Below are 20,136 nucleotides of genomic sequence, written 5' to 3'. Positions count from 1 at the left end.
TAATTTGCATATACAATAGAATATTTGCATAACTACTCATTATTAATTATTTTTCAGTGCTCCATATGGGAGTAAGTGGGCTGGAGAATAACAGTAATAATATGAGAGGTGTTACTCCAATCTGGAGCACTGTTTATGGGCTTTATGCACTATAAATAAAAAGAAGATAAATAATAGCGTGTGGTGCAGAAAATGCCATGCTGCCTGGAGGCAATTTTTAATTTATTTAATTTATTTAATTCTAAAATTCTGAACAGAAACAGCTCCCGTATCAGACTGAAGCACCCACTTCACCGGATCTAAAATGCCACACGAAAGGCGAGCGGGGTCCAGGGCAGGGATGAAACCGCGCCGCGAATTCCCTGGAAAACCAGAAATCCCCAAAACCCAGAAAATGTCATTTGGCCCCCCATGGCAGGAGCCGGGTGGTGCCGCCCCGCGCCCCCCCGCGCCCCCCCATGGTCTCTCCCGCCCCTCCAGCGCAGCAGGCCCCGCCCCCCGCGCGCGCCACGGCCGTGCCCGCCTGCGATTGGCCGATCCGCGACGCCTCGCGCGCAGCGGCCAATGGCGGCGCTGGGCCCGCCCGGAGCAAAGATGGCGGCGCCGCGGGCTGCGGGCGGGCGGCCGTGAGGCGGCTGCGGGGGCCGCGCCTTGCTCCGCGCCCCGCGCCGCGCCGGGGGCCGGCCGGCCGGGGGTCCCCGCTCCCCGCTCGCGGGCTGGCCGGCCCGCCGGGCCCGCCCCGCCCTCCGCCATGGCGGCCGAGAGCGGCAGGCAGTTCTGGAAGCGGAGCGCCAAGCTGCCGGGCAGGTGAGCCCCGGGAAAGGGGTGCGAGGGCCGCGCCCCCGGCGCTCCGGCTGAGGGCTGGAGCCGTCGCTCTGCCTGGGGAAGGGGCTGTCACCCACCCTGGCTCTGGGGCTGAGGGTCCCTCGAGGGATACCAGGCGGATCTGTCCTGGCTGCGGGGCTGAGAAGCTGGTTGGGGGCCCCGGGGTTCCTCCCTGGAATAGGGGGGATGCCAGGGCCACGCCAGGCTATGGGACGGGAATTTTGCTGGTGGAAGGCTTCATGTATAAGGGTCAAGGGTAGGGTCAGAGCTGCTCCCTCATCTGTAGGACAAGGCAGGCTGTGTGGGGGCTGCGGGGACCCCCTGTGTGCCCCCCATGGGGAGCAGGATGGAGGGATCAGGGTGCCTTGGAGGCCTCTTTGGGGTAGTCTCAGAGCCAGGGCTGTACTATCTTCTTTTCCACAGATACTGAAGAGAACATCCTTTCCCGAAGTCCTTAGAGGTGTCGCCTTGGGTGGCAGCAGCTCTGTCCCACAGGGGTGTCCCTGATAATGCATGGAACCCCCCATTATCCTCTCTGGTGTGGGATGTCGCTCCTGGTCCCCCTCTGCTCAAGAGGAGGGACTGTGAGGGCTCTGTTTGTAGCTCTTGTGCCTCAGTTCTTCTGGCTGTGATATTCTGCTTCCTGTCAAGGCATCTCTACTCACTCGGGGATGGGAGAAACAAGTGAAATGTGTGATGGACATGGTATTTAGGAAGAAGAGGCTGGTATTAATGAAGGAGAGGCTCCCTACAATGCCTTGGGAGCAAGGCTCACATGGAAAGAGGGCATCCACCTCTCTGGGGAGGCTCTCTCAAGTGTTTTTCCTGCCTTGTGCTCCTTACTTTTGCTCTCATTTGCCTTATCTGAACCCTGCCCTTCGCCTCCTGGGGTACAGGTGCAGTCTGAAATGCTTAGTTGGCTTTAAATCCTGCTGGGCCAGTTAAATATCTCTTTCTAATGTGCTTTCACTCATCTGCTTGTCACTGTGCAGCTCCTTCAGTTGGCTGGACAATCCATGTCTGCAGTAAGCAAAGGGAGAGCAAGGAGCTCTCTGTTCTTCCTCTGCTGCTCCTGTGGGAGGAAAATCCTGTGTTTTCCCTGGGTTATTTCCCAACTGCTCCTGTCCCTTACGCAAAGGTCTCAGCCGTGCTCTCAGCTGGTGGTCTTGGACACCACCTCTCTTCTGCATATGGTGACTTTTGAGCTTTGCCTTGGAAACCCCAAACCAGGTGAACCGGTCTGGCCGGCAGCTGGTCCTGCCTGTGATACTCTGCATCGTGAAGATTTTGGCAGTGTTCTCTCCTGCTCCTAACTGCCTGCTTGGCAGATATCCTGGATTCAGGAGCCTTGTTACCTCCTGTGTGCTGGTGGTTTCCAGGGACAGTCACCAACAGGCCTTCAGCAACCTGACTCAGAAGGTGGAGGTGTGATGTGCTGCATCCGTGGTCGCTAGACATGAACCCCCCTTTCTTCTTTTTTGTCTGAGCTTTGAGAGACCCTCCTGTACAGATTCTTGGCTCTCTCCTTTCTTTCCCCTGACAATCTGGCAGAAGGAGGCTTTGTAGGGACTTGGATACTGTGTTAGCTTCCTTTTCCGTGACACTTTGTGTGCTTGGTCACTTAGTTGTATTAGCTTTTATTTGCTAATAAAGTTTATTACCTTTTGGTCCCTGTAGATTTAGGGTGGATTTTTGGTGTAGGTTTAGAACTGGTAAACAGTGTTTTGTTTTTCCAGTGCTGTCTTGTGGTTTTTTGCACTGGGAATTTTCTGCCTGATAATTTTCTAGGGATGTGTTGACAGAGTGCTCTGGTGTGTTGTCCTCTGCAATGTGTTGTTTATTCCCTGCTCTTCAGAGAGATGGGCAGCCAGGGTCTGGTGGGGTTATTTAAATGCCATTTTAAAAGGGGAGAAACAGCCTGCTGGAAATAAATATGTTCAGTGTCCAGAGGGGCAGTGACGTTTCATGGCTACGCTCTGCTGCAGTGTCAATAACCCATACCCTGTGATGATCCTGTGAGGTGTCACACGGGGAGCACAGACATTGTACCTCACACCATTGGTCAGGTAACAGGAAATGCCTGTCCCAAAGAGTCTAAACTGGGACAGAACAGGGGACTTGTCCAGTCAGGCTGGGAGCACAGCTTAGATCAGCTTGAGATTCTTCGTTTGGGAATGTCTGGGTTGTAGGACTTAAAAAGAGCTGTGTGCAGGTGGGACCCTCTGCCATTTTATCAAACATTGATTCAGAACCCCAGGAAAGGGTTTTCTCCCCCAGCACTGGCTGCCACATCCCCTCCTCTCTCTAACACACACACTTCATTGCTCTTGTGAAGTCCAGGCCTTCACAGGTGGATCAAAGCAGTTCCCCACTGGCAGCCTGTGGGTCCCTGACAAAAAGGAGCAGCTTTGTGCTGGCTATCATGGGACAGTGTGAGTTTGGTACTGGGTATGGGAGAGGCTCTGCTGGCTCCTGTCCTGCAGGGAGCTGCCACAAGTCATTGGGAAGCAGTGCTGATGTGGAGGCCTTGTTCTTCTTACTCATCATCTCTTTGCTATGTCCACCCGTGGAGGTACCTCTGCTTAATTGCTGCCCTGACTTCCAGGTACTCATTAGTCATCACACGCTGTCCTAGGCTTAATCCTCGATGGATAAACACAGTGAGCCCTTCCAGCCACGAGGGACAACCACTGCAGTGGTGAGCCCACCCCTTGTTGGGCTGCTCCACCAGGATCTCTGTGTGTTGTGGTTGTTTCCAGCCTCTGCCCTGGCTCTCTGCATCTCTTCCCTGCCAGCTGGACCTGTTGCTTCTGCATCCTCAGCTTGTTCCCAGCGTGCTTTCCAGCTGCACCAGGCTGCCATCCCTCTCCTCCATGGCTGGGCTCTGCTGGTTTTACTGCCGGGCACCATCTGCAGCTCCTAGAAACCAGGCCAGCTCTATTGACCCAAGAGAAGCTTGTTCCTTGTGTGCCAGCTCTGAATGGGCCTTTGTCTCTGCCATGGCATTGCAGGACTTGTTTTCCAGAGGTTGTTTTCCAGGGTGGGGTGGCTGTGAATAGTTCCTCAAATGCAGGTGATAACTCAGGATCCCTGTCTCACCTCCAGACTCTGCAAAACCAGCGATGAGTGTGTTTTTAGTGGCTCCTCTCTGAGGTGATGCTCCCTATGTAGGGCCTGGAGCCCTCAGGCTCCTTGTCCCAAGGAACCGAAAGAACTGAGATGTGGTGACTCATTTCAGGCCACATAGGAAGTAGTTGATTAAACCAGGATTTGGACCCGAGTCAAACCACATACTGTACCAGACATTCCTTCTCCGTGGCATTGGCTGTGATCCTGGAGCCAGCATGGGGTTCAAACCCTAAAGTACATTTACAGAGGAGTCCCACTGTCACTGCCTGGAGTCCTTCCCTGTCCCACAGTGCCTGGAAGGGTGAACTCCCAAAACTGGAAGTCCCCTTGCTGGAAAAGAGAATGAACTCAGTGTATGCAGCAGGTAGATTGAGACACGTGGTTGCTTGGAGTGAGCTGGTGGTGCAGAAAAGAGCAAATCTCAAATCCCAGCACAGGTGGGACAGGGCCTAAGAGTTTAAAGAAGGTTTCTCTTTGCTGCTGCAGAGAACAAGTCTTCATCTGAATGTGTCATTTTGCATCTAAGGCTTTTAAGTTAGAAGGTTTTTAAAGCTGCTTTTGGTCTTTCATTCAGCTCTCAATAGCAGGCAAGAAGTGTGACCCAAGTTTAGGCTGAGATTATTTGTAGGACCTCTTTTTACAGCACCTTGGGTTTTTTTTCTTTTCCGCTTCCTGCAGCATTCAACCTGTCTATGGAGCACAGCATCCTCCACTGGATTCCCGGCTCACCAAAAAGTAAGTGTTTGTCTCCTGGAGATGCAGGCCACAAGGCCTGGCAGGTTCGGGGCTCAGTTCTGCAGTAGGTGGAGATCTCCAGCATCCCTGGCACTGTGATACTGCAACAAAGAAGGACAGCAGTGGGATGTGGTGCTGCCTTGAGCTCTACGAAAGCTTGCAGGGAGAGCTTATCTGCTGGTGCCCTTTATGGCCAGAAATCCATACAGTAACACCCACATCAAAGGAAACAGACTTTTTTTTTTTTTTTTAGTAGTGGTGTCTGATCCTTCAGCTCCTCTTTGGAGCTGGAGGAATTAAGGGAGAGGGAGGTAAAGCTGCCCAGCAGCTACGAGGCCGGAGAACTGCAGCAGAAAAAGGCAGAATTCTGGATCTGAACTGCCTCCTTGTCCCTGTCTCGTGCTGTGTAGTGGTAAAAGTTCCCTGCTTCAGGTGGTGGACTTTGGCTCCTGTAGCTTAAGAGTAAATTCCTTCTGTGCCTGAGGAAAGACCCAGGCTGGTCTGGCTGCTGGGAACAAGTGCAGCTGTCTTGGGAGTGTCCATGGAAGGAGACCTGCTGTGTCTGACTTCTGACATGCCTCTCTCCAGGTTGCAAAACCCATTTTTGGATGTTAATCTACCTTTTTTGTGTAGGGTGGGGGAAGGCAGAGCTGGAGGAATTCTACCTGTCTTCCCTTTGCCCTTCCGAGCCAAGAAGCCTGGCACCTCTCCAGCTGTGTGCTGCCACTGTGGCTTCTGTGACTGCTGTCACAGCAGCCTGTGACAGCCACTCCTGGCAGTGGGCAGCCCAGAGAGACTTAACATATTCCTTAGGTCTGGGAGGAGGAACAGGGAAACTGGACAAAGGGATTGGCTGATTGGAGTGAGGGCGTGGGGAAAGGAAAGAAAATGAACTCATCCAACAGCACAGCTCTGATCCTGTTCCTCTCTGGCTTGCAGCTTCATCAAGGACCGCTCCAAGGCCAGTGGGCTGCCCATGAAAAGCAAGAAGGCCTCCAGCTTCCACGAGTTTGCCCGCAGTACCAGCGATGCCTGGGACATTGGGGATGACGAAGATGAGGACTTCTCCTCCTCCTCCTCATCTTCTTTGCAAACTCTGAACTCTAAAGTGGCCAAGGCCACGGCAGCGCAGGTTTTGGAGAACCACAGCAAGCTACGGGTGAAGCCTGAGCGGTGCCAGCCTGCCCTCGGTGACCTGCCCACCAACTGCAAGGTCATCAAGTCCAGCAGCGAGGCCCAGCTCTCCAGGACCTCTGGTAAGAGCCATCTTCAGGAGCAGCCTCCTGCTCCAGTGCTTTCCCACTTGGCCACTGAATTCAACTGCTTGTTGCTACTCATAGTGTGGGCAAGAGGCTGTGACACAGCCTGTAAGCACAAGAGAGGCTTTTTCTTCCTTTTAGTATCCTGTACTCCAAGGAGCCATTTTCAGAGGCCTGGCTTTAATGCTTGTGCCCTCGGCTGCTCAACATCCTGCATACAGGCATGTCTGTCTGTCCCAGAGTATTCCATGTTCTGGGTGCTAAGTCAGTTTTGAGATCTGTTAAGTTCTTGCTGAGATTTGCTCACTGTCTGCTTCCTCTGTGGCTTGGTGTGCTGCGTTTAGCAAAGGTCTGGGTGAGCTCCTGTTGACACAGCTTGGGCAGGGAATTTGGCAGCAGCAGCTCCTGCTCGCTCTGCCTTGTCTGCCTGTGCAGTGAGAGTACCCCAGGAGGTGGCACTGGCAGCCCACCAGCTCCTCTCTCTGCACTAGCAATTAGCTTGATTGGTGTTTGGATCACTGGAGAGCAGAGGGATCTGAAGGTCAGTTCTGCCTTGTCTCTTGTGTCCTACCCATGGCTTCCCCTGCGCAGAGGGAAGTCTGATCCACTTGCAGCCAGGTGTCTGGATGCAGGAGGAAGAAAGAGAGGCAGAAATGGGGGGAAGTGATGGAAGAGCTACAACAGATGCCTGTGAACTGCTGATCCATTGGAGTGGGCCAGTGATGCTGTTCCATGGTGCTGAGGAACAGAAGGGTAAAATCTGCAGTGTCTGACAGTGGCTGGAAGAGCGAGGTGGGGTTGGAGAGGTGGAACCTCCTTCCCCAGCTCAGTGCAGCGTCTGGTCCTTGCAGAGGAGGCCTGTGTGCGGAGTCCCCTGCAGAAGCAGCAGTCCCTTCCCCTCCGGCCTGTCATTCCACTTGTGGCTCGAATCTCTGACCAAAACGCCTCTGGGGCTCCCCCCATGACTGTGAGGGAGAAAACGCGCCTGGAGAAGTTCCGGCAGCTCCTTTCCAGCCACAACACCGACCTGGGTGAGTGGCGCAGAATGAAGGTGCCTCTGGGTGGGCAGGGGAAGGCAGAGGGGGCCTGCTGCCTGCATCAGGTCTGCTTCAGGGTGGAAAAAATTACTGCCTGCAGTTGTACCAGGTGGGACATTTGCAAGAATCTGCAAACTCTCTGGTGGCAGATGATGATGTCCTCCAACCACTTCCTATCTGTCCCTAATCATTCTCCATCTTTCACATGGGGGTTGGGATCACTGGGGGCTGTTGGGCTCTGCATGAGAACTGAGGTCCTGGCACATTGGTGACCCTGCAGCTCCCAGTTCTGTGCCCAAGCTGGGCTGAAATCATCTCTAGTCTCCTTGCAGTAGACCCACATCCCCAGTCATTGCTAGTGTGGGAGCCTTCCTGGAGGCTCATTGTCTCCAGAGCCTGCAGGAGCAGACTGGGCTTTCCTCTCCTTCTAGGTGTAGTGGTGCCTGGACGTGCCTAAGATCTAATCCATTGCCACCACTGTCCGTTTGCAGATGAGCTGAGAAAATGCAGCTGGCCTGGTGTGCCCAGAGAGGTCCGGCCTGTGACGTGGAGACTGCTCTCAGTAAGTACTGGGAGCTGTGACCCCGCAGTCTGGGGGGACTGTGCCACGTCAGGGACATGTGCTCCATGTGTCCCACAGCCAGCTTTGCTTGTGTGTTCCCAGTGCCCAGCTTACAGGTGAGCTGTAGGGTTTTTTGGTCAGGGAGTGTCATTGCTGCATCCTCTTTGAGCTCAAAGCTCAGACTGGTGTGGGGACTGGGTGGTTCACGCTCTTTTGGGAAACTGAACCTGATGAAGTTGGGTTTCTCCAAGATCAGGGACTGGGAAGGCCAAATTCCATGAAAGCTCTTTCCCCAGCTCCTGAGTTGTGTGCCTGATGTTTCTGGGTGCACAGCTGGCAGGATTTCAAGGGCTGATGAGGAAAGAGGGTCTGCCCTGAGCTGAGTTTTCCCATTTCAGGGCTATCTCCCCGCCAACTCGGAGCGCCGGAAGCTGACCCTGCAGCGGAAAAGGGAGGAGTACTTCGGCTTCATCCAGCAGTACTACGACTCCCGGAACGAGGAGCACCACCAGGACACCTACAGACAGGTAGGAACCCTCCTCTGCCTTTCTGCTTTGGGTATAGCCCTTTCCTCTCTCTTGCTGCTGCTTCTCCCCGTGGGTAGCGTCATGCCAGGACTTGCTCTAGCTGTAGCTGGGAGGAGACTTCTCTTTGGGGAAGAGGCACCATGGTTCTGTCCTTGTTAGTTTAAGCTTTTCCTAAATTGATCTAATACTAAATTTCAGCTCTGAACTACCTGCCTGCATGTGAGCAGAGCACACTGCAGATACCTGTACATTATTTTATCAGTACAGTTGTCATAGGTAGCCCTCACTGTGCTTGTCAGCTCTTGCCTGGGGGAACACTGATGGTGGATTCCCCTCTGTTAGCCTGTGATGAGTTACTGTGCCCCTGGAAAGCACAGCTGGTGTGTGTAACCCACCTTCTTTTCCAGATCCACATTGACATTCCAAGGACCAACCCACTCATTCCCCTCTTCCAGCAGCCACTCGTCCAGGAGGTAAGAGGAGGGGGTGAAGCTCCTGCCCTACATTTGCCATGGGATGTGTGTGTGGAGTGAGGCCAGCACTGCTCCTAGTGAGTTAACTTTGTGAGGAAACTTCCCTGCCTGACAGCTCCCAATGCAAATACCTCCTGGAACTGTCTGGTCTTGTCCCATGTTTCTGGAAGACATCAAACTTGGAGCTTGGGGGTTATGAGGTGATCTCTTCTTTGGCAAGATGGAGCCAAGAGCTGGTAAAAAACCTGAAGCTTTTGTTTTGAGACAAATAGAAGGCATTTGAACCAGAACACAGGATAGTTCTGTTTTGCTTCAAAACCTTTTTTATGGGAGCAACTGGGCAGGGATGGGTTCGAGAGGTGGCCAGGAGGTGTGGGCACCTGTCCTCTCTGGAAACAAGCTCAGTGGGTGTCTGTGGTGTGTCAGAGCATGGTGTCCAGGGGGTTGGGGCAGTCTGGGAACGCTGGTTGTTGTGAGGGAGGCTGCTCTGTTGGGAACTGTCCTGATCTGTGTTTTTCTGGGAGTACTGTGCTGATACCTCATCTTCACACCTGATGTTCAGCCAAGGACGCTCCTCTGCCAAGAGGCAGCCCTGTCCTGTGGATATTAAGCTATCTGGGTCTTGAAAAGTTGGGTCTGCCTTTCTTCAGGCAGCGGTTTTGATGAGGAGCCTGGACTGTGTTGTCTGAAGAGTGGGCTGGCCTGTGTGTGGGATCTGTGGATCACACAGGAGTTTCTCCTAGGACTTTTATGCTTCTAACATTACCTTACTGCTACAGAAAAGCCTGCCAGTGCATGGTCTGCACTCCCTGAGCTTAGCAGTTATGCTTTTCTGCCTTCCCTTTGTGCATGGCTAATGCAGGTACCTGCTTTCCCTCATTCTTCCTTAGATTTTTGAGAGAATCCTGTTTATCTGGGCCATTCGCCACCCAGCCAGCGGCTATGTGCAGGGCATCAATGACCTGGTCACCCCGTTCTTTGTCGTGTTCCTCTCTGAGCACGTTGGTAAGTGACACTTGCTGCTCCAAGCACTCCTGACCACGGGGTTTGAAATGTGTGAAATGCTGGCATGAGGAAAACTTGCTTTGCTGGAGAAGGGGATGATGTACTCCTCCTTCAGAGTGCCTGGGCCAGGCTGGAGTTGTATTTTGACCTCTTGCTGTATCTCTGCTCCCTGGCTGAATTGACTTCAGTTTCATAATCTTGCTGAGCCCCAAAGAAGGTTAAGTGCTAAGGGTGGGTTTGCATTTCAGTGTATTTAACAACCTCTCAGCTTGGAGGGCAATGGGATCTTTTAGGCACTGAGGGAGTTCAGGCAAAGCCCTGACATATGGAATTGGGAGGAGGGTCTTGCTCTCAAAGCTTGGACTTGGGAGACAGTTCCTGCTCTAGGAGGAATAAGTGAAATATAAAGAGACCCTGCCAAGAATGTGAAATAAACTATTTAAATACAGATTCCCTCCATTGCTGCTAGTACAGGTGTGTTTCTCAAACTGAGAGTTTCAGAAAGCAAACTGACTTCTCCCTGCTGCTTCTGGATTTCTTGTCAGCCGCTTGCTTTTACCTGGAGATCAAGTCCTTTCCACCCATCATGCTTTTATTCTTTCTCTGGCTCTAGCTGTGTTTTGGAGTTGACATTAATGCTGGGATGTCATAATCCCTATGTTTAAAGGCTCTTAGTTTTCACTGTAAATAGAAAGAAAAACGAATTTATAAGACTGTATTAGTGACAGAAATCCTGTTGAATAAATATTTTTAAGGTTTTATCCAAAAGTTGAAGTGTTGAAGTGAGTGAAAGCCTTCCACTATCAGGCTGAGGCTTTGTAAACTAGTGCTGATCTACCTCTGCTGAGGGCCTTGTGAAGAGCTGAGCCACCTTGCTTACCACTGAGACAGCCAGTGTGCTCAGGGTTGATCCCTGGGCAGTGCTGTTGCTCCTCACAGCCTGAAGGAGAAAGCACCAAATGTGTCTCTGATGGCAGCTGGAGTGAATTCCCTTCTGTGGGAAGAGCAGGTCAGATCTGAGCAGGTTCCCTGTGAGAGGCTTCTCCTGTGGCCTGAGCAGCATCCATGGCATTTAGTCCTGGCAGAGGCCACTTGCTCAGGATTGATTTATTGGGTTAGAAGTAGAGCTGTGCTCAGTGAGTGACCCAGGCAAGAAGGGAGCTGGTGTGAAGCATCAGAGCTGCCTGTGGGTATGTGGTGTGACTTCTGCAGTCCTGTACCCTGGTGGGTGCCAGGGCTCAGCTCTCCCTGCATGTGGCAGCAGAGTTCATGCTGCATTCGCCCTGTCAGGCTCTGTGCTGGGTTCGTACTTCTCACCATCCTTCAGGGCTGTTTTCACTCCTGATTGAAGCTTCCTCTCTGGATGTGGCCTTCCTGTTTCCAGCTCTCTCTGAAACTTGGGTTGGAGGGAAAAATTCCTCTGCAGGACCAGTTGAGCTGAATTTGGCCAAGCAACAACAACCCTTTTGTCTCCAGAGCCTGGGATTGAAAGCCAGCCTTTAGGTCACAAGCTGTTGTGGTGCCTACCTGCTCCCTGGTGTAGCAGTCAGAATTAAAAGACAAATCAATAATTGCCTTTAATGTCCGTGGGAAAGAGCTGGCAGTGGTCAGTCCCTCATAACCCCTCTGCAACAGGATTTAAGTAGTTGGTTTGGAGCCTCCTCTCTACAGCTGCCTTTGCAGTCAGGCCCCTGAGGAGCTGGGCAGGGCAGGGCTGAGGGCTCTCCATGCTGGATCATTAATTTTCAGGATCCTTGGAGCCTGGATCAGCTCAGTCTGTGCTGCACCCAAGTTCTTGCAGCCAGAGAGGCCTTGCACAGTTTGGTAATCCTTGTGCAGCACGTACCAAGGGACAGCTCACCTTTCTGTGGGAAGTCTCTTGCTCAAGGGAAATTCTCCCTGTATTTTCCCAGCTGTATCTTCCTTGGGAAAGGGAACAGCCTGTATGGCTCAGGCACCCCCTGCCCACAGAGCCACTGAGGGCTCACACAGCTGTGTGTCACCTGCAGGTATTCCCATGCTCACAGGTGGGTGTACAACTGGCCTGGAAAATTTCCCCTTGCATTTTCCCTTGCTCTGGGAAGTTGGCACCAGCCCTGGCTCCATCCTCAAATCTCTTGGGTTTGCTGCTCCTGCTCTCCTTTCAGAGCAGGTGTTTTGTTGACCACAAGGTCCTCGAAGGACCCCACTGTGCTGCCAGCTGGCTCCTCTGCTTGGCTGCCCACCATGTCCCCTGGGATGTTTGCATCAGAGCTTCTGAAGGGCTGTCCCCCACAGCCAGGACCACTGCAGCTCTCTGGGGATCGTGGGGTGCCCATGTGACTCAGAGCTGACAGCCAGAGGTGGGAGATCACAAGTTGGTGATGTTGTTTAGCTGTGAAACACAAGGCCAGGATGACACCCTGATCTTCTACTGTCCAATCCAGGGGCTTCTCATGAAGCAGTCTCACAGGCTGGTCCCCACGGCCAAGTTCATTGTAGGCTTCTGATCCATCATCCCGTGATTTGGGCAGGTATTGCATTTGCAGACAACAAATCCTCTTTTCTGCAGATCAGTTAAAATCTCTCCTTGGAGCTCAGCAGCTGATTAATGTGTCTGGTTGATAATGTCTGCACTCTACATTTTATCAACCCAAGGCCTGAAACATCCTTCACTGGGCTTGTCTGGCATCTCCTGCAAGGGCTGGAAAGGGAAAATGGGAATGGGGAAAAGGAGTGTGGTTTAGGCAGGGAATGGTTTGTAGCTTATCAGTCACTTCCAGGGAACAGTTCAGCAGCTTCCTTTGTTTGAAGTTGACACAAACAATGGAACAGTCAGCAGTTACCCAACAAACTCCAGCCCTTGTGTGCAGAGGCATTAAATACAGCTGGCTTGGGCAGTGGTGAGAGCAGTTCGGCCACACTGCAGTGCCTTTGTCTTGATGCCTTTCCATCATCGCCATGGAAGGTGCCGGAAGGATGTGGGCCTCTCCAGGTCCTGAAGGAGGGGAACTGAGGGGAAAACATCCACAGGAAGCTGTTTCTTCTGGTTCTTCTAGCTGCCCTGGATGCTCTGGGGCCTGGATGACCCCTTTATTAACCTGCATCTCCCGAGCCTGCCTGAAGGCATCCCACTGACACTGTTTGCCTCTTCCTTCTGAGCAATGCCTTGAATCCCGGGTGTGTGCGCTCCTTTGACCAGCTTCAGAAAACACCAGCTAGGCTGAGGCAGGGAGAAGCTCATCCCCAGAGTTTTCCAGTCCTTATCTGAACTCCCCTGACCCCTTCTGCCAGTTGGGACCAGTTGCTTTTCCCACACTTGCATCCACCCAGTCTGGATCCAAACCTCCTGCTTCTTGCAGGTGGTGGGCGGACTGCAGTGCACCCTTGGCAGGTGGGATAGGTTTAACTGCTGTGTTTTCTCCTTTCCCCCAACATGGCAAGCTGGCTCACCTCTTGTGATGCTCTCCGTGCCTCCTGCATGGACACCACTGCCTCAGCTACTTGGCAGCAAGCACGGAAGCTTTGGGTCCCTGCCACTGAGCAATCCAAAGCTGGAGTGATTCTTCCTCCTGACTGATGGCTTCTGCTGCAGGTGCTGCTGAGGAAGAGCTTGAGGGAGGTGTTGAAGGTGCAGGAGCAGCTGAGCTTGTTGGTGGTGCCTTCTGGATGGGCACAAGCTCCCAGGACCTCTGGGGAGGATGGGGATGTAGAGAGATGTTCTGGCAGCTGAGGAATTGGGGCAGGAATGACACCTCAGCACCTCCTGGAGGAAACCATACCCCCATTTTTCCAGGTGATCAGAGAGGGCATAACAAGCACAGGCACTGAGGTTTCAGTCCCTCCGAGCTCAGGTCCTGCAGCCCCTCTGCTGAGTCACTCCCAGCTCTCAGGGCTTGTGTTTGGATTTAGGATGGCAGTGACAAAGCTCAAGTGAGTTCAGCATCCCCAGGTTGTGTCAGTGCTGGCCCTGCAGCCTCTCCCAGTGCTCTCTGCCTGTGTGACACCACTTCCATCCCTGATTCCAGGCCTTGCATAAGAGGTTGTCCCAGCTTTGGGACCTGTCTGGCACCACACCAGGGCTGTAGAGGGGAGCAGTGCCATGGGAATATTGATCTTGTTTGCCTCTAACTGGCTTTGTCACTAAATCCTAATCGCAGTCCAATGAAGACACTCTTTCCCTGCACGTAGGAGCAGAAACTTGGGTGATGGGAATGGGGACACTCGTGTCACCACTCATCAGCCTCTCCTGATCTCCAGTTTTGTCCTGGGCCTGGGGCTCACTGCATGCAGTGCAGACTTGCCCAGAGCTGTGGGAATTTGTGAGCTGAGGCTGGGCTTAACTCTCCTCCAGCTGTCCAGTCCTGCCCTGAGCCCCCTCTGCTCCCCAGAATATGGGGAGTCATTAAAGCCTCCCTATGGAAAGCAGGGATGTGGGTGCACAGAGCCCTGGCTTCTCTGGTCTTTCCCTTCTCCTGTGTCCTCCTTGAGCCCTTTTGAAACGTCACTCACAGAACTTTGCTTTTGTTGAGCTTTTGTTGTCCCTGGGCTCCGTGTGGCACTGCTGTAGGTGGCTGTCACCAAGCCAGTGGCTTCCTTTCAGTCCCTGTCACAGCCATATGTTGGTATCTCCTTTCCATGAGGCCTCTTTAGTGCTGCTGCTAAGCAGATCTTTGTGCTGAGCCACACTCCAGAGACCTGGGGTTCGGTTCACAGCCTCTTGCAGTGTGTGTTGCCTCCTGCTGGGGATCTCCTGCCACTGTTCTGCTTTAACAAGGGGGTGCTGGCAGAGCTACTCCTCCTGTCCCCATGCTGGTGCAAGGAGCAGGGTGTTCCCCATCACCTGGGCAGGTCACCATGTCTCCTTCTCCATCGTGGTCCTCCATCCATGGGCAGGTCTTTGCACAGGGCTCATTCCCTCAGGGCTGAGCCTGCCTCTGCCACCAGTCCTGGGTGTCCACATGTCCTGCTCCTTTGCCTGCTCATCCACCTTCCTCTCTGTGAGACCTCGGGAAGGAGATGGACACTAAACAGATTCTGCTTGCCTGTCTCCCTGCCTGGACCCTTTGAGAGTGTCTATAGAGAAGGCAGCAGAAGAGTGACAGTTTTGGATGGTGATGATGATGTGCAGCTGGAAAACAGCGTTGCTGCTCTTTCTGCAGTAGAAGATAGTGAGATTAGTGCTTGACCAGCTCTTGTTTGTCCCTAGAGCTCCTGGTGGCAGTTTGCTCTGGAGCTGAGCTGTGCCCCAGAGGAGAAGCAGAGGTGGGAGCAGTGTTGGAGTCACTGACTGTCCTGCCCTTCCTCCTTCAGGCAGGACCTGTTGGTGTTGGTTTTCACCAGCCTGTGGCAGTGCCCTGCAGTGTATCTGAGCCAAGAGGGTGGCCTGGCTCCAGCCCCGAGCCCCATCTTCTCCTTCTCTTGTTTTTTCCCAAGGATTTCTGAGCCTCTGAACTTGGAACAGGACCAGTTGAGCCCTGTTATTTGTTGATCTGATTCAGTGGCGTGACAGCAGCGTGGTGGGTGCTCTCTTCCCATGGAGAAGAGGGAGGGAACTGCTGGGTCAGTCAAGCCAGGAGGGCCCAGACCTGTGTCTCCTGACTGTCTCCCCACCTCGGTCCCACTGCTTTCCCATGCCTGTTTCCCTCTCCAGCCACCAGGTTAAGGTGAGCCTGGCTTGGAGCAGGCGATTCTGCTCCAAACTCAGCCAGCACCACTGTCATTGCCTCCTCGAGGCATCTCTCCCTTACACTCCCTGGGGGTTCACAAGCCCATCTAAAAGCAAGGAGCCTTTTTCACTCTCTGAGAATCCTTTGGGGACAGAGCTGCCGCTGACCCTTGCACTGTCAGACTCCCCTTGGGTTTTAAAAAACAAACTTGCACAAATCTCTGCTTCCCCCACACCGAGGCTCTGCCATGCATGGGGCAGCTTCTGTTTGCTGGAGCTCTCCTGCCAGCCAGGCTCCAGGAGAGGGAGAAACCCCACGAAGCTGAGTCCTCTCTGTGCCACGTGGCCCAGCTGTCCCTGTGCTGGATTCAACTCAGTGCCTTTTTGCTGCCCAGGAAGATCTTTGCATGCTTCTGGGTCCTTGCAGCTATGCCGGAGGGTCCTGCTCTCCCTACAGAGGTTCCTGAAGCTTTGGCAGTTCTTTCTCCTGGGTCCTCAAAGCTGGCAGCCTCCAGGCTGGGTGCCTCTGTTGTGCTTTGGTGAAGAATCCAGCTGGGAGTGGCAACTGGCAGCTCCCTTGTGCTGCCCCAAGCGAGTTTCCTTCTCTGGTTTCTGGCTGCAGTGAAGGTTTCCCCTTTCCCAGTTCTCCCTGTGGTGCTCCCAGCTGGCAGAGACCTGCTGTCCCCCACGGCAGGTGTGCCAAGGGGTTCCAATGTGCCAGAGCTTTGTCCCTGCACAGCCCTTGTCCCAGAAGGATGACAGAAGTACTGTGGGATCCCTCCTGTGGTTCCCTGGGGAGCTGGACTGGGTTCAGGGCATGGCCAGCGAGTCTTTTGGGGTTCTTCAGCTGAGTTGGAGGAGTAGGTGAGTGCATGGGTGCTGTGACTGTGCCAGGCACACCCCTAACACACAGGGAGTCTTGCAGTGCCTCTTGCAAAGCTTTGGCCTGATAAAGCCCCTGGGTTTGTCCCATGTCCCTGGTGTCCCCCATCTCCCTGATGCTCTTCCCTCTCCCTTTTGCAGAGGAGGATGTGGAAAACTTTGACGTGACAAACCTGTCCCAGGATGTTTTACGGAGCATCGAAGCCGACAGCTTTTGGTGCATGAGCAAGCTGCTGGATGGGATACAGGTGAGCCTCTGGGGCCACGGGAGTTTCTTTGCCCTTGCTGGGGGAGCAGTGTGGTTGTCTCCTCTCCCTGTCTGGGTGAGTATTCTGCATGCTCCAGCATTAGGGAGATTTTGCTCCTTCCCTGAGCTGAATGTGTTAGTGAACTCCTGGGGAGATGGGTGCTGTGGCTGTCCAGATGGCCCTGTCCTGACCAGGGAATGCACAGCAGGCAGACGATCCTGGTTCCCAAGAGCTCTGTCTCCTTGGCTTATGATAATCTCATCTCCCTGTCCAACTGCTGATCTGGGTTTGATCATTTCTAGCTGTTAAAGCTGCTGCTTCTGACTCAGGGCCTCTCCCCACAGGACAACTACACCTTTGCACAGCCGGGGATCCAGAAGAAAGTCAAAGCCCTGGAGGAGCTGGTCAGCAGGATCGATGGTAAGTGACACAGGAATCTGGTCAGGTTTGGCGCAACAGAGGGAGGACTCCTTCGTGAGAACTCTCGGGGCAGGGGTAGACACTTCTTACAACACTCATGGAACCAGGGCAGGGCAGGGTCAGCCAGAAACCTCCTGGTGACAGCACAGGGTGAGGAGAGGAGGAATTCAGGACAAAAAGGTCTCAGCCTGAAAGTGTGTGAAAGCCACTGTGCTGTGAGCAGTGTGCTGGAGCTGGGGCACTGTGAGCCCCAGGTGTGTAAGTGAAATGTGCTGTTTCAGAGCAGGTACATAATCACTTTAGGAAGTACGAGGTCGAGTACCTGCAGTTTGCCTTTCGCTGGATGAACAACCTGCTCATGAGGGAGCTGCCCCTCCGCTGCACCATCCGCCTCTGGGACACCTACCAGGTATGCAGGCTCCACTGACCCCCTGCCTGGCTTGTCACTGTCACTTGTGTCCCTGTCCCCAAGGGGACAGAGGTTTCCTGGCACCAGCTGAGGGGCACAAAGCAGTGTGGCCCCAGGATGTTTACAGCCAGCTGGGTGATGGGTGACCCAGTAGGACATCTGTGTCTGGGGAAGTTGTTCTCCAGCTGAGCTGCAGGAGCTCACTCAGAGTTTTGCTGTCCACAGTCAGAGCCAGAAGGATTCTCCCATTTCCACCTGTACGTCTGCGCTGCCTTCTTGATAAAGTGGCGGAAAGAGATCCTGGATGAGGAAGACTTCCAAGTAAGAGCCTGAAGTTGGGGGTGATTCCCTGGGTGTGGAGGGGAGGGAATTGCTCTGGTTGGGAGCCCAGTGTGGACACAGACAACTGTCAGAGCTGGCCCCAAGAACATCTGGTCTCAGGAGCTTTGCCTAAAAGTAACTTGCCTTGGTGATGACAGAGAACTGAGCTGTTGGAGGGTTCAAACATCCCATTCCAGCTCTGATCACAGTGTTTGCCCTCCTGTGTCCAGCTGTAACCCTGGAATAGCATCCTTTATTTCAAGGGGCTTGGGGTGCTTCACTGGTTCAGATCTAGACACAAGCACATCTTAATGAGCCTTTCAGACCTGTGTTACTGAGTGCTGCTGCCAGGCTGGCCCCAAGCCTGCGCTGGATCTGTGCTCTGCCTTCACCCTCTCTAAACTAAACACCTTCCCCTCTTCCAGGGCCTTTTGATGTTGCTCCAAAATCTGCCCACGATACACTGGGGTAACGAAGAGATTGGGCTGCTGCTGGCTGAAGCCTACAGACTCAAGTACATGTTTGCAGATGCCCCAAACCATTACCGCCGATAGGTGCCCAGACTGGCTCCTCTCTCCCATGCCCACCCCTTGTCCTCGCCCGATCTGATCACTGTGGCATTTTTGTCATCCCAAATCCTTGGACACTCCAGCCAGGAGCTGCTCCTTACTGTACAAAGCTCACCTGGACTCTTGTCTTAACTCTGAACGTGTGCCTGTCTGCCACTCCATGCGCCTGGATGTGCCATTTTGACGACTCTCAGTATTTCACTCCGTGCTGATGGCTCACACCAGGAAGGGAGGCTTCAAGGGGCTGAAGGAGAACATGGGAGAAGCTTTACAGACAAACTGAGCCAGAGACGAAGCCCTCCTGTCCTCTGCACTCCCAGTCCTGGGCTTGTCTGGCTGGGACCACTTTGGCTTCGCTGCCTCCTGTTGACCTGCACCACGTGCGCTGCCCCATCTGCTCCTTCCTCTCTTCTGACACTGTTTGCGCCAACTCCCAGATGAAAATGCCTTATCAGAGACCTGCCTGGCCGCAGAATCCTTCCCCACGAGGGTGGCAGGGCAAGAAGTTTCTCTCAGGGCCTACCTTCGCTCCGAGGGTCCAGAGACCCCCCAAGCACTTTGTGGGTTCACAAGAGAGTCCCTCGTGCCTGCCCTCCCTCCTTCTCTCCATCCTCTTCGCCTACCTCTCCCCCAGGGCAGCGGGGCAGGCACCACGGGGGCCACGACCACTCCATCCACACACACCTGGAATGACACGTGCCAGCTTGGTGGAACTTTTGGTGACTGATGTTCTGTGAGTACAGCCCCATCCAGCGTGTGGGGAAGGCACGGAGGGGGTGTTGGTAGGGGAGCAACATCTCTCAAAACCTCCTGACAGCGTCCCCGCTCCTCCGAGGCGTTCTGTGTATATTGTGTTCTTGTGTATATGGGTCAAAGATGTACAATATATGTCTTCTCTTTGTAGCAGATTTTATATTTATAACATGAACCCCTTGTTCTCCCCATCCTCTCCACACCCAAGAAGGATGCCTGGCTGTGGTGTTGTAGGGTTTTGACCCCTTCTGGAGGTGGGGGGTTTTCCAGAGCTGCAGGTATTTCTGCCCCGACATGTTCTTGCAGTGTTGGCTCTGCCCGAGGTGTGACAGAAACACATCTCAAGGCATCCCTTACAGGAAGGGTTTGGGCAGTGGAGATGGGAGCTCCCAGTGGAAGCAGGGGAGAGCCTGTTGTTGGAGACAGGGTCTGCAGTGCTGGCAGGTGCCTCCCCGGGCCCTGCAGGGCGGGGCTGTGCCGGGGCTGCCGGCAGCACTCCGGGGAGGAACAATCCTGCATCCAGGAGTGGCTGTCCCCAGCAGGCAGTGCAGCTCTCTGGAGCTGTCCCCCACAGCATCCCTGTGGCCAGGCCCTGGCTGGCCCTGCCATGGGTGCTATGAACTCAAACCAGCTGTGGGTGTTTTCATGGGCCCTTTCCTTCCGTGGGCAGAACACCTGGTGTGGGCCAAGGGCTGGATTTGGGAGAGTATGAGGGAATCTGGGCCACCCTGGGTTTCTCCCAACACTCCTGCTGGGCCACCAGGGCTTTCCTGGCAGGGGCTGGAGGCTCCCAGTCTCTTCCCCTTTCCCTTTCTGTTGGCAGTGGGGAGAACACAGCAGGCAGTGAGGCCGGGGCCAAGCATGTGACAGGCAGAGCCTTGTTGCCAATAAAACTCCAAACAGTATCTCAAGAAATCTCTTTCCTAAGGTGGAGTTGTTTTTCTCAGGCATTTGGACTTTTGCTGTCTTTCTGAGAGACAGACCTCGTGGTCCTTAGTTTAACATCAATTAAAAAAAGAAATAATTAAAAAAAACTCTAAACAAACAAAAAAACCCAACAAACAAAACCAGCACAAGGTGGGACCTCTCCATGCAGCACCCAGTTGTGTCACCCACGGCACGGGGAACAGCCTCACCCCTGGGACACAGTGGAGGCAGGACAAGAAACCCCTCCCTGTGTCACGTCCCTGTCATTGCTCTTCCCCCCTGCACCTGGGACCACTGGGATGATTAAAAGCCATCACGGTAAGTTCTGGATTTCAGGACAACATTAGCAAGGAAGAACTCTGTCTGAGGGTGCTGTTTTGTTGTTTTGGTTTTTTTTTTTTTCATACA

General features: G+C 53.7%; 1 protein-coding gene across 1 annotated transcript; it reads left to right on the top strand.

The window, feature by feature from the left end:
- Window positions 1–690: 690 nt before the first annotated feature.
- Window positions 691–18,956, top strand: TBC1D22B (TBC1 domain family member 22B). The gene is made up of 13 exons (XM_039565178.1): window positions 691–807; window positions 4,633–4,689; window positions 5,629–5,945; window positions 6,800–6,979; window positions 7,477–7,547; window positions 7,946–8,074; window positions 8,482–8,547; window positions 9,438–9,552; window positions 16,223–16,329; window positions 16,674–16,749; window positions 17,031–17,158; window positions 17,384–17,479; window positions 17,905–18,956. The coding sequence occupies exons 1-13, from the start codon at window positions 752–754 to the stop codon at window positions 18,031–18,033; spliced, it is 1,527 nt and encodes a 508-aa protein (XP_039421112.1). The 5' UTR covers window positions 691–751; the 3' UTR covers window positions 18,034–18,956.
- Window positions 18,957–20,136: the final 1,180 nt, after the last annotated feature.

The sequence above is a fragment of the Corvus cornix genome, chromosome 26 (genome assembly GCF_000738735.6).
Source record: "Corvus cornix cornix isolate S_Up_H32 chromosome 26, ASM73873v5, whole genome shotgun sequence".
NCBI lineage: Eukaryota > Metazoa > Chordata > Aves > Passeriformes > Corvidae > Corvus > Corvus cornix.
The sequence above is the reverse complement of the archived record's forward strand: the minus strand, read 5'-3'. Positions and strand labels throughout refer to the sequence as shown.

Bases quoted from the DNA above. Each gene is read 5' to 3' on its own strand.
- TBC1D22B (XM_039565178.1), top strand. From the start codon at position 752: ATGGCGGCCGAGAGCGGCAGGCAGTTCTGGAAGCGGAGCGCCAAGCTG. The intron at 4,690-5,628 runs GTAAGTGTTTGT...TCTGGCTTGCAG, and splicing joins GATTCCCGGCTCACCAAAAA to CTTCATCAAGGACCGCTCCA. The intron at 16,750-17,030 runs GTAAGTGACACA...GTGCTGTTTCAG, and splicing joins GCTGGTCAGCAGGATCGATG to AGCAGGTACATAATCACTTT.